The following is a 13,642-nucleotide window of genomic DNA, read 5'->3' as shown; positions in this document are numbered from 1 at the left end:
GTAACGGGATTGCGGATCGGCGAGACTCCGGACAACCGATCGTCACGGTTCTCGAGGTGTTCAACGGAAGTCGGAATTCCTCTATAGTGCGAGGAATCGGCGGCGCGTTGCTTGGCGCGTTGCACGGCGCGCAACCGAGTCCGCTCGAAATCGATCTAGTGGAAAAGCGTTCAAGCACGGACCATGATTTCGAAATAATCGTGGACACGCTGTTAACGCGACATTGCTTCTTTCCTTTAGTTTTGTTTATGTATATGTATTTTGTTTACTGAGAATGGTGAAATGGCAGTCTTGGCGATTTTGTAATGCGCTTTCTCCACCGGGAAAGAGGCGAAACATCGAGACGATGGCGAAGAGATAGAGAAAGCGCGGTGGTTCCTTATCCGTGGATCGATTGGCCTGCCAATTCGTTTTCAACGAACTCGAGACGCGACTGGAATATCCATCCATCCATCCATCCATCCGAACGTCGTCCCTTCCCCTGCGTTCTGGTTTTTTTTTCGTAAGCCCACCGTAATCGATCGCGATCTCGCGAACCAACAACGAAATGAAAATTGCACTCGAATCCGCGCGTTCTTCGAAGCAAGGCAAAGAATCACGAGATCGAAAGCAAGAGTTACGTCCAATCTTTACTATTTCTCGATCGTTCGACCTTTTCGGCGATCACTCGTTATCATTATTTTAAAAGTACTCTGGTGTTTTTTTAAAATACATGCGTAGGTTATGCGTTAAAATACTGTTTCGCGTTGGCATACGTCGAGGGAACACGTTCACCGAGGCGCGTGTCTCGTTAAAAATTTAACGCACGTACGATTAAATTCTATAATTAATAATTTGCTTATTCTACGGGACGCTCGGTCGAAAGGTCGCGAGAATGGGTCTACTTCTCGAGCGGTCAACGTTGCCGTGATCGTTCGCGACCAAAATGAAAGAAGTGTCTCGCGAGAGGAAGAGAAAAAAATTTACAAAAGTCTACCGCTTAACGCGCGAATCATGGCAATAATAAATATCTTTGTTCCGACCGCCCCTACTCCCACCCCTCTCTCTCTCTCACTCTCTCTCTCCCCCTCACGCACGCACACACACACACACGCGCGCACACACACACACACACACACACACACACACACACACACACACACACACACACACACACACACACACACACACACACACAACCTGAACACAAGTTGAATCGAATCAAATTTTGCTTCGCCTTATTGTAAAATTTGCTCCTCGCAAAACAGCTTTGCTATATGTGAATCTCTGCGTGATACTGCTTTCGCTACTACTCGACTCCCTCTGCTGTTTCGAATTCGGATTGATCGGTCGCGCGAACAAATGGACCGGAAGTCGCGCGTTCCGCTGCTGATCCGATGGAACAGCAAGCAAGCATCTAGACCGCTGCGACCGTCGCGATCCGTAAACCTGTGGAACATGCGGAACCTGAACACGGTTGTACGCGTCATCGGCAGACACCTTTCCGACCATCGATCGCGACTTTCCACCCTGGCCAATCGGGTCACCGATCCTTGCTTCGTCCTCTCGATTGCTCGCAAACTTGCCGCGCTACTCGCACCGACCTCCCGTGATCTTAAAAATCACAGGAAACTTCTTACCTCGAGATTAGCCTTCGGTTCCGAAGCTCGGAGCTCGTACGATCTTTTCTCGATCGTGCACGAAAGGAAATCATGCTCGTTCTAAATCTTAGGCAACATCGATATTTTGTTTGCCTTGACTCGGTGAAAATTTGTTTCAGCATATTGCTGTTTCTGAAATCGAACGCACCGATGCCCCTTAAATCTTCGACCGAGCTTTCCTGTTTGTTCTGCCTGCGTCCCCGCTGGAGCATTAAGACTGTGCACGATCGAGGATCGACGCCGTTTTTAGAGCGCACTTATTCTCCGAAGTGTTGCACAAATGTCGGTTCGTAAATGTTTGTCTCTGTGTACAAGTGTTGCGTGTGTATGCGTGTATATGTGATTGGAGGTACGGTGTCGCGTTCCGAGAAACAAATTGCATTCCAATCGTGTCTCGCGTTCAAATAGATACCAACATATTGTATTATTATACATCGGAGCCAGCTTACTTCGAGCGTTTGTCCTCAGTGAAAAAAGAACAGTCTCTCCGCTGCAAGACACACTCGTTCCCGTAGTTGTATCCACGTGCAACGCCTACGGGTGTCTCCAAAAGTCTGTCTTCTCACCGCGAGCACCATCACCATTTACATTCCGTTCCGTTCCGTTCCGTTCCGTTCCGTTCCGTACCGTACCGTACCGTTTCTCCACCTCTTTTGCTCGATCGCCTTCGTTTTTCTCTCTATTCTGCTCGATCTTGGCATCGTCCGTTTACGCGCAGTGTTGTTGATAATTATTAGAACGAATATCTTCCTTTGTTATTTAGTTTTGTTAGCGTACCTTCACCTACGTGTACTCGATTAATTACATCGATAATAATTAATTAGTATTATCTGGTACGATTCCCCTGGTTTCGTCGCCGACCGATTTACCCCCTTTTCGCTCGATCGCGTGTTCTCTGCCGGCTTACGCGAATCGCATCGTTACGGTGAGGGGAATTTCGACGACTTTCATTCGTTATTATTTCTTCTTTTATACGTTTGTGTTCCTCGCGAAGCCGTTGCGATTCAACAATTCTCTTCCCTTTCGTTTCGTTTATAATCGTTTATAATCGTTTATTTGTTACTTTTTTTTTTATTATTTGTTAGCATTTGTAGTGAACACTGGAGTCGGTGGTGTGGGGATTGGACGCGCGAGAGGAATGATCCCGCTCCATCCCCTTATTAGCAGGTAGGTCCCTACGTGGGGTGCGTGTGTACCGTAACACCTCCGAAGCGGCTGTCCCTTTATTCCTGGTTTCCTTCTCTCGAAGCTATATCGCCACCTCTGTGTGTTATCGTTATTCTCTTTTCTTACGCTTAACGTTGTCGTTCACACGACGTTCCCTCGTCGTTTTCATCTTCTCTGGAGCTCTGCTCTCGAACCCTTCCGGCGACGGTCAGTCGGTTTGTTGTCGCGTCGGCTCGCGCGTCGCGCCGATGGAAGAAATTACGTGGCACCCATATTTAGTCAGCCGATCCTTGGTCGTTGAATTGTTCGCCGTTATTCGTTCTCCCGCTTTCTCTCTCGTTGACGTTTAATAATGGATTTGGAAGCACCCCTCGTATTGACAGACTATGGACAGAGTGCGCGTGCCCGCGATCGCGCTTGCGCTTGCGCAGCCGTCTACGATCCAAAGCCAGCGCGCACGCGTACACGCGCTGTCGCTAGCGCTCGCAGCTAGAACGACTACGACGACGTGTGAAGGAGGCCTACGTCAGGCACCGTAGGGAGCTGTAGCTGTTCTTAGACAACCATTCCAGCACTGGCCACCACGCTGCCATCGTCTCCTTCACTGCAATCACAAGGGTACCATTTAATACCGCGGTTCTTACACCGATATAATTAATAACTACAGATAAACGATTTGCTTTCTGCATCTGGCGATAGGACATGCAACTTTCTTACGGTTTTCATTTCTTATTACTTATTCCCCTGTACATACACGTCTCGACAGATTTGTCGAATACAAGACAAAGATACCAATTTGATTTCGTGACGTGTAGTTCGCTTGTACTAAACAATTAGAATAACATCGATCTTATTGTGATGTACAGCTTACCTAGTAGTCAGACGTCAGTCTCGATGCTCATACAGGCTGGATTAATATTGTTATTATGGCGAGGGTTGCAGTTCGGCTTCTTCGAAATCTCGGGATGAGTGAGCAGTATGCCATCCTCCAGCTCCATTATGTCCGACGATGACTCCGACATCGAGCTCTTCTTTAAGTGTTGACCTGCGAAGCAGACAAAGAACAAGAGTTCGACACGTCTCGTCATCGCAGTGAGGCATTTTGAAAATTAATATTCCATTGGGTTGGCGGACACGATGTTCGTGGAAATTCGGATAACGTGGTTCGCACCGTTTGTGCGCACTGTCGAAAAACACGCCAGCCACGGTGTGTTCTCTAGGAGCTTGCTCGCCCGAAATTCGATTGTGTTTCAACAAGCTCTCATTTCAATTTTAACGACTAACCGTTGAAGGTCCGCGAATCGATAAACCAATGTGTCGGCAAGGTCGTAGACACGCGATATCGGTACATATCGGCAATTCAAAAACGTAACTTCGCCCTCTGACAATGGGTACTACTTACGGCAAACGTCGAGGACAACTATCACCGGGGATGGGCTTGGCAGGCGGGGAACTTTGTGTACATGCTAACGGACGTTCCCAATTTTCCCTGGCGATTGATTCCCGTGTCAATGTTATTTATCGAACATTCAACTTTTGCCCTTTCGTTCGAGTTCGTGTTTCGTTTTTCCTTAACCGATACCTTGTACTTTTAAGGTACGATGGGAATTGTTTGAATAGGAGAGACAGAAAGTATTTACACGGATGTGTCTCTCGTGTACAATATTACAAATTATTGCAAATTATTGCAAATTATTGCAAATTATTGCAAATTATTGCAAATGAAGGCAACGAGGACGGCGAGGTCATAGAGAATTTTGTAATGAAATTCAATAATCTGTAAAGCTATGCAAGAAACGTGAACGCCTGTAAATACTTTCATACAAAAACACAGGAAAAACATATTCTTTCGTCGAATTTAATTCACAATAACACCAATTCGTGAATCGATCGAATTCCGTATTATTAGGTAAATTTGAATCCAATGTCAATTCAAGAACCGCCCACCAAATCCGAGACTTCGAACCATTGTCCGAGGGAAAGGGTCGAGGTCGTACCTAAAGTGCCAGGGAGATACGGGCAGCTGGTCACGTGATTGAAGTTCTGCGACTGCATCTCTTCCTGGTCAGTCTCACGATGATAGAAGTAGTTGAAGTTGGAGACGATCACGGGGACAGGCAGTGCGATCGTCAGCACACCAGCGATCGCGCACAAAGAGCCGACGATCTTCCCCCAGACTCCCACGGGCCTGAAGCAGAATGAGATGGTCGCTTTGATTCGCGGTTTGCCGGACGACCGGAGGGTCGATAGCTTCGTTTCTCGTCTAGAAACTCGGTGCTAGGTGTGGTGTTTCTATCTTGTGTGAGTTTGCCGTGTCGAGTCGAGTGTGGCGCTACTTATGCGGTACTGGAGGCTCCTACAGGTACACACGGAACGGCGTGCTCCCGGTCATCGACAATACAATATGTAAATTACTCGTAGAGATCGGACCGAATTATTAGCCCTTTCATTTCTTGGCCTCGTAGGTATCGAGTCGACGTCACGGAACCGTTTAAGCGTTTCGAATCGTTGACGCCACTCCTGGATTCCTAGATTACGCGATATCCTTCCAACAGCGGCTTCGTACTATATAGTTCCTTTTCAGGAATGATAATGAAAATTTCAAGTTACACTTCACGGTGAATAAATGGTTCCATAATTTTGCCGTGCGAGTGTGAACTCGAATAAATTCTTTCGAATTACATACATATAATACCTCCGATTAATCTCTATTCTTCGAACGTCACGTGTAACCAGGACCGTGTATATCTGTAGTGATTCGCGTGTCTAATTAAAGCGGGCTCTCTAGGCTAGACTAGGGGACTAAAGTGACTCTCTAAAAAGGCTTCTTGTTCGTGTGCCGATGCACCGTTACAAACAAGCGCGTGCCATTCCGTTGCTGAGATCCGATTGAACCTTCTAACGGTACGACATGCAATTCTTCACAATTCGTTTGGAAAGAGCTCAAACGTGATAAGTTTCTGATCGAACCGCGTGCGAGCCTCATTCGGTGATAATACGTTCACGAGCGACTCCATTCAGTTCGACGGTGTACGATGGATGGACTCGAGAGTCGTTAATGAGCAATTAAAACGGAGGTTCGCTAAATCTCGGCTCGACGTAGAGGGCAGAGATGATTAGACCGCGTTTCAGAGAATTGGAAAGCGTCGGGACTCGAGTACTCGAGCCTACGCGGCCGTCGAGCAGCTCGGATGTTTGCAAAATTACTAATGAGGCACGATTTCGCGAGGAAAGTGCGCCCAAACGCGCTCGCAACCCGTCCGTCATCATTGTTCGTCGAACGAGCATTCCTTCCCCGTTTACTCCAACTTGTCCGACGACAGCTCGATCGTTGTCTCCATTATTTCCATTATTTTCGTCCTCTTCTCTGCTCTCCGATTCAGACACATTTCTCTTTTCTCAATCACGGTGAATTATTCTACAGAACCGACGCATTCTTCGCAAGTAAAAATCTAATGGAACGACTGTTTGCTGTGTACCTATGCCGAAAGAGTACCATTCGAGATCAGAGATGAGAACGAAGAATTCATCTTTCCTTCCGTCTGTTCAAGCACGCCGAGCGAATATCATGCAAACAGGTTTGATCATAGATATTTCGCCGAGTGCCTTTCTCTTTTAACTCTATTCTTTTTTTGAAAGAGACAAAATATGCAAATATTCCATTAATCGTTTTTCGCAAAACGAGCGTGAATTCTTCGTTACCGTCATCCGTCTGCTATAAATGTTGTATCAGTCACAGTGCTCCCCGGATTGGTGTATCTTTCATCAGAGTACGGTTAATTTCTCGAGTCATTTCGATGGCCACAAATCACTTCTTCGCTCCTATCTCTGTCATAATCGCGAAATCGATTAAGTGAATCGAAACAGTGAATTGCATGTAACCGTAGCCTAGGCAAACTTTCCAAAGTTCGCATCTTATTCTTATTGTTAGTCTAATAAATCATTTAATTCTGTTTGGGTTAATTCGTGGCGAGAGAACCGTTTGCTAATCCTCGGAACAGCGTAACATCGTACATCGTAAACACATCGTACCCTCGCGAGAGTAATCTCGATTATATTGTATATATATATATATATATATATATATATATATATGTATATATATATATATATATATATGTATATATATATATATAATAAATTGAGAATCATTGCAAAAAAGAGATCATTCCTGCAGGTGTCACTGTACTATGGGCCTTCGTGATCCATGACTGATGGTGGTAGCAGTGATGACAGAGCGTAGTGAGCAAAAATTGAGTGGTTTCCAAAAGGGGCGAATGTTTCGTAAGTTTCTGGGTGAAACGTTGTCGAGGAAAAAGAAATGTTTGATCGCGAAGGAGTACATGCATGGATGGAATGGACAGAGAAATCAAAGGGACCGGAAGTTAGGAAATTAGACCGCAGGAAAGATAATTGTAATGTATTCACCCGAAAGCTCTGGACAGTAATATACCGTTAACGTTATCGAGTCTTGCGCGAGGGGTATACATATATGTGAATCAGGCTGCAACGTAACTATTCGGTATATCAAAGATATCGCGATAGAATCGAGTTAATTACTCGCGCGACATACGACAACTGCCGTTTCTAGGTATCGTGGTTTCAATGGATCGCGTTATGTTCGTCGAATTGCACGGTTATCGGGCATCGATACCTTACGGATGTTTGGTTTCCGAAACTACGATCGGTCGCGGTAATGGGACCAACGAATCGACGTAACACGGGACACTGTGCGAGACGCGAGACGCGAGACGCGGCGAGGCAGTTGAGGGCGGAACAGGTTTTCAATGTAGAGTTCGATGGCGAAGCTGGTTACGTGAGAAACGGGCTTCGATAGAGGAAGCGAGTGACGCCGGTCTTCGACAAAGGAGTCGAGCTGGATGCGTGTATCGTAATGGGAAACTGGAACGGGGCTTTTGCGTTAAACAGCAAAGAGAGAACGAACTCTATACCTACAGGGTGTCACGCCAAACTTTGTCGTCCTTTGAAAAATGACAGAATGATGGAGACCAAAAGTAATCCTTATTATTTCTGTAATTTTCAAGGGAATATCCGCTTGAATTGTAAACTTTGCACAATATTTATTTCTTAACGCACTGGCCACCCTTCGACGCGAATCATCGCGATTACTTGGCCCTTTCGGCACAGGGCGTTTCCAAGAAACGAACCCGAGCCCGAGAACCCTTATTGATTTACGGGAGGCAATTGCTCAAGAAGCCCCTTCGGCCGTAACACCCAGATCTCGAGCCTCTCTCCACGGATGCTCTTGAATCCTGAGAGTCTGCCGCGAACCGCGAGACCACCCTGTCGATATTATGTACATACATACGTATGTATGCATGCATGTATGCTTAATTTCGCGAGTACAGTGAACGCGGATATGCGTTGCAAAGTAATAACTAGTACAATTAAAAGTATTACCTTACAAAATCTCACCACTCATTTTCATAAACGATACCAGACGGGCAGAGAACCCGGCGATACATTACGCACTCTCGACTGTAATTAATTCATAAGGTTATTTCGCAACCACTTAACCCCGTTCCCGTGTTTGACCCTTCAATTAACCTAATAGTCTGAAACGGGCCAATTACACGCGTTAAACACGCGACCAGATGCTTCGGTTCGCACTTTCGTTACCCGGGTAGCCCCAGTTTCCCGCGTGAAACGTGATCTCTTCGGCAAAAGGAGAGCGAAGTTTCGAGCGTCAAGGACGGCTACCCTTCGCTCAAACACAGAACCTGGGAAACGGTTCATCCGGGCCGATAACCAATAAATTGACGAAGGAACAGTCTGGCGAGTGCAACACGCAGTGTTGCGGTGAAGCACAGGTTGGACGAAGGGCTGATTCAACGAGAATACGGAGGAAAGGAAAGAAACCGGTAAGGCGGACGGTAGAGGAACGAGGTACCCCGGGACGATTAAAGAAAAGTTAAATAACGAGGTGTCGAGGTTTCCGAACGATGAGTCGAAGCGTGTTGGAGGAGGATTGCGAGCAGCACTCTAAAGATGCAATATAGAAAAAGGTGAAGAGAAGTGGATACTCGATCGAAGGTGAAGTAGAACTAGAAGTAGAAAAACGAAACATTCCAAGAGTCTGCGAAGAGTACGGGAAGATTGAAAATTAGCGTGCTCAACTCTATCAAGCACTAATTGTAAGTTTCAAGTCATCAAAAACGAAACTCCAAAAACTAAAAAGCGATCAAACGGGCAATCGAGGTGTTGATGGGTGGGGGGGGGTGGGAGGATCGAGGGGAGAACAGGGATATCGTGCTTCCTGGGGATCAGGAAGGACGTAGAAGAAACGAACTGTTGGGATCAGAGTACAATAAATCGAGTGAGTATCCGGTAAGTTAATAGAGTATCTGAGGAGGAGAGTATAAAAGTATAGTGTGTGTTCGTTTTTGTTTGGCGGGCATTAACTAGAGTCTTAAGTGAAAGTGAGTACATCATACGTCATGTCACCATAGCCCACGGTCGTCATCGTGACAACGGCCCACCAGAACGCGTCCGGAATGGACTTGAAGAACGAATTCTCGGAGCCGGCCTCCGCGAAGTATACCGCCGATGAGAATAGCACCACACCTGCAATGCAAGGAAGAAAACACCGGTTCAGTGGGTTTAACGCCCCCGGTGGCTTTGTACCTCATGTCCCCGTAGCCCACGGTCGTCATCGTGACCACCGCCCACCAGAACGCGTCCGGTATCGATTTGAAGAAGCTGTCCTGCGTGCCCGCCTCCGCGAAGTAAACCGCCGACGAGAACAGCACCACACCTGGAACGAACACAAGAGGAACACACGCTTCAAGACACGCCATTTTAGCGAGCCTTAGCTCTCCTTGTCTCTCTCTACTCCTCGCCCCACGGTCCACTCCTCCCGTGGCTGCTTCCTGCAACGCGACCAAGGGATCGTTCGATCTATCGATCGTTCCTTCGCGCGACACCTCCACCGACGACGTCGATCTCCGTTTCCGCTTCTGCTCAGGGGTCTTGTCGATCGTGCAATATCGACGGTTTCAAAGAATCCGCGTTCCATTACGATGATTGGACTCGGTCCATTCCTCCGGAAACGGTTGCCAACCATCTTGCCCGTACAAGAGCCCATACCGGTTTTTGGTTACCTAGGTCTCTCCGCCGAGGGCTCTTCAGCGAGCGCAGGGAATCTCTCACAATTTCAGGATTTTCTCCTGCTCTCATTTTGCCAGGATACTTTTCCGCATTTATCTCATACACACCTCTCGCTTAACCAACGATGTGCTTGCCGATTTTTGGGCATGTTGATCCCGTCATCGCGTCGTACAGATACCCCGGTGACACGGCAAAGAGTACGGCGGCGAAATGTTGATTTCGACGAAAACAAGAGCATTTTGCGCTTCGATATATTTTTCAATAGATCGAAACGTTTACAAAAGTAACGAATCAAAAACGATTTTCCTACCTTATCGAGAAACAACAGGAGCTACCGGAGAAGAGAGTATATGATCGAGGAATGCGATGTCTAAAAATTAAGAAACGAGTCGTAAATGTCGGCATCGTAACCAACACGTTAACAGCAAAGTTATTAAAAGCCATGTTTCGTCTCGGGCTCGAATGCGGCATTAAAAAGAAAAGGCTGGCAAGGACATCGCCGGAAACTTTGCAGGGACCTAAATTAAGAATCGATAGACGAACGAGGTTATACATAAATCTGTCAGAGACTCATGGTTCTTCGGCCAAAATGTTCGGGAAGAAACTAAATCTCTTTGGCGAATGGGAGACGCCATTATCATGTTCTCACTTCGAGAACAACGGCAGCCAATGATTTCGCGATCTACCGCAATATCATAAAGATTCCGCATTATTTTCGTGGCATCGAAGATTATTCGGGCAATTAAATTACCCGACTTCCTCGTTCGTCCTTTGAATCCCTGTCACCGGGATCTTAAAGTTCATCGGGAGATACGCGTTTGTCGTTCCCGGAACTGGCCTAAACTTCATACGACCATAAATACGTTCGCGAAATCGAATAAACTTTCCGGCAGTCGATAATCGTGCATTTAAACGACGTTACATTACGATTTAATCCCGTTCGTTGAATCACGGACGGAAAAAGAATCTGTCGATTGGATTGCTCGGAGACGATTCGAATCCTGATCGTTCATTTGCTGGCTGACTGCCCGGATCAATCGAGCCACATCCATTGTCGGATTCTTTCTCGTTAAGCTCGGTACTCTAGGTGATCGCCATTTAAAGAACTCCAGACGACGAGGACTCGTTGATGTCTAGTCGAGTTATCTTTGCTCGGTTATCGACCAGATTTTTGTTATCATCGTTGTTTGGAGCTCTCGGCGATTAATCATTCTCGCCTATGTAAATGAAAACTATCTCGATATACTACACAGTAGCTCCGACGAATTCAACGTAGATAGGAAATAAATTAGGAAAACAGGCAATAGTGTCGTAAGGAAAAAGACGTAACAACGAAGGAAGACTCACCGATAAAGAGGAAAAAGATGAGCAAGCCGAGCTCCCTCATGGAGGCCTTGAGCGTACGGCCGAGGATCTGAAGGCCTTTACTGTGCCTGGACAGCTTGAATATCCGGAACACCCTGACGAGCCTGATGACCCTGAGTATCGCCAGGGACATGGCCTGGTTCGTGCTCTTGTCCTGCGGGCTTACCGGCGCCTTCGGCAGATCAATCGTCTCCTCCTCCTCGGCCATCACGGTGCCGAGCGTGATGAAGTAAGGAATGATCGCGATGATGTCGATGAAGTTCATTACGTCACGGAAGAAGTTCAGTTTATTTGGACAGGCGAGGAAGCGCACCGATAACTCGAACGTGAACCAGATGATACAAATAGTCTCTATTAGGAAGAACGGGTCCGTGATGTCCGGCACTTCGTCCTCCTCGATCTTCGTGCCGTTCGTCGTCGTGTTGAAGACCTTGTAGTGCTTGAACTCGGGCAGGGTCTCCAGGCAGAATATCACGATCGACAGGAGGATCACGATCACGGATATTATGGCGACCACCCGGGCGCCCTGCGAGCTCTCCGGGTACTCGAACAATAGCCAGACCTTCCTCTGGAACTCGTGCGTCGGCAGCGGCTTCTCCTCCTCCTTGATGAACCCTTCGTCCTCCCTGCGCAACCATTTGCATTTCAAAAACCGCTGCAGGATTCGCGTCTCGCGAGACAGAGCAGAGTATTCCAAGGCAAGTGCCACTTCAACTACTCGATGTCGTACAGGAAAACAGCAGAGAAGCTTTTCACTCTGCTCTCCTTCTCAATATTCTTACATTCTTCCGCAACAAGACAAACAAATGAAAACGATATCTATTCGACTGCGAATCTTGATAAATATAAAATCATACTTATTTCCATCGTGTAAGTTGCAGAAAAAACTGTGTTTTCTCTTTTAAGGATTTTCATCCGTCAAGCATAAGGTAGAACAATCCTTATGCTTAATCTTTATTTTTATGCATTGTATTTGAACGTGTAACGTCCATATGTGACCGGCTATGTAATCTCGAGGCATCGTAACGTCCCTGTCGTCGTCGTTTCATTTGCTGTCTGTCGTAGACGATTATTTTCACTGGTTGCAGAAGTAGTAGTAGAAATAGTCGATGAGTCAGACAACAACGCGTATAACGGCCAAGTCTTGTACCAGAAAATTTTACTTCAAATTTCTAAATCGTTTTGCAAACACGTCTTGTGTCGTAAAATAAAAAAACTGCCTGTCAGGTTTTTAATGCATTCGACATGTAAAGAATTTTTTAAACGTGGGAAATTCTTTGGTTGAAACGTGAAATAGCTTCTGAATCCCATCGATGCGGAGGGAAAGAAATAGATGAGAGAGGGAGAAATGGAAAGTTTCAACCCCGTTTCCCCTCTTTTATTTTTGAACGGTAACGAAAATCATGAAACGGGATCTCCGTCTACCCTGAAGCGAAAGATTGAACATCCCTGAACAATGAGCCCATCGGAGTTCAGCCCGAAGCTTCGATTTTCCAGGGGTCTCCAACCTTCCAATTCGCTTCCAATGATACAACAAACAGGGTTCTCGAACTACACGTATTGTAATGTTGTTCGCGTCGTAAAATCTTCATTACATTTTTTTGCTATTTTACTAATTGTCTCGCTATATGTAACTAAATTACATACATGCATATGTATATTTGGTACAAGGACTCTGTAAAAGTCTGTTTACCGTAAAGAAACAAAGTAGGTATATTTAAATCTTTGACTCGGGTTAAGCAATAGTTCGACATTCTGGCTTTCAATTGTCAATCCGCAAACTGGTAAGTTCCGTACCTGAATTTGTTGGTGGCCAGCTCGCCCAGCTCATAGAACTTGATCTCCTCGGAGAAGACATCGAGGGGAACGTTGACCGGACGACGCAGCCTGCCGCCGCTTTGGTAGTAGTAAAGTATCGCGTCGAAGGATGGTCGGTTCCGGTCGAAGAAGTACTCGTTGCGAAGCGGATCGAAGTATCGGAGCCGTCGCGATGGATCGCCAAGGAGCGTGTCCGGAAATTGGTTCAGCGTACGCAGCTGCGTCTCAAACCGTAACCCGCTCACCTGTCGGGATCGAAATCGATAATCGATAAATGTTGGTACACCGCGACATGTCCTTATCCCTCATCCCCTTTTGCCAGTCGATGCCCTGCTAATTGGGACACCGGATTAATTCGTCCCGCCCCCTTTAAATCCCTTACTACACATACTACGAATTTCTTTCCTCTTCTAGGCACGTCAAAAACGAGTCACCCATCCCCAAGTGTAGGATATGCACTTTTAATATACCTATTTATGTATCAAGCAATCTTGCTCGTGCTTGGAATAAATTTCTTAATGCGA

At 46.4% G+C, this 13,642-nt stretch overlaps 1 protein-coding gene across 3 annotated transcripts in view; it reads right to left on the bottom strand.

Moving 5' to 3' along the window:
• Positions 1-3,685: 3,685 nt before the first annotated feature.
• Positions 3,686-13,642, bottom strand: part of LOC107192054 (potassium voltage-gated channel protein Shaker) — a 107,316-nt gene continuing 97,359 nt past the window's right edge. For 2 of the 3 annotated variants that reach the window (XM_015581243.1, XM_015581247.1), the window contains exons 3-7: positions 13,098-13,363; positions 11,283-11,926; positions 9,263-9,392; positions 4,814-4,995; positions 3,686-3,852 (exon numbers count right to left, since the gene is read on the bottom strand). In XM_015581243.1, the coding sequence (XP_015436729.1) occupies positions 3,686-3,852; positions 4,814-4,995; positions 9,263-9,392; positions 11,283-11,926; positions 13,098-13,363 (1,389 nt within the window). Of the gene's footprint in view, positions 3,853-4,804; positions 4,996-9,262; positions 9,393-11,282; positions 11,927-13,097; positions 13,364-13,642 lie in introns of all 3 variants that reach the window. The other variant, XM_015581255.1, reaches the window with a different exon arrangement.

This window comes from Dufourea novaeangliae, unplaced genomic scaffold (assembly GCF_001272555.1).
Source record: "Dufourea novaeangliae isolate 0120121106 unplaced genomic scaffold, ASM127255v1 scaffold7, whole genome shotgun sequence".
NCBI lineage: Eukaryota > Metazoa > Arthropoda > Insecta > Hymenoptera > Halictidae > Dufourea > Dufourea novaeangliae.
The sequence above is the reverse complement of the archived record's forward strand: the minus strand, read 5'-3'. Positions and strand labels throughout refer to the sequence as shown.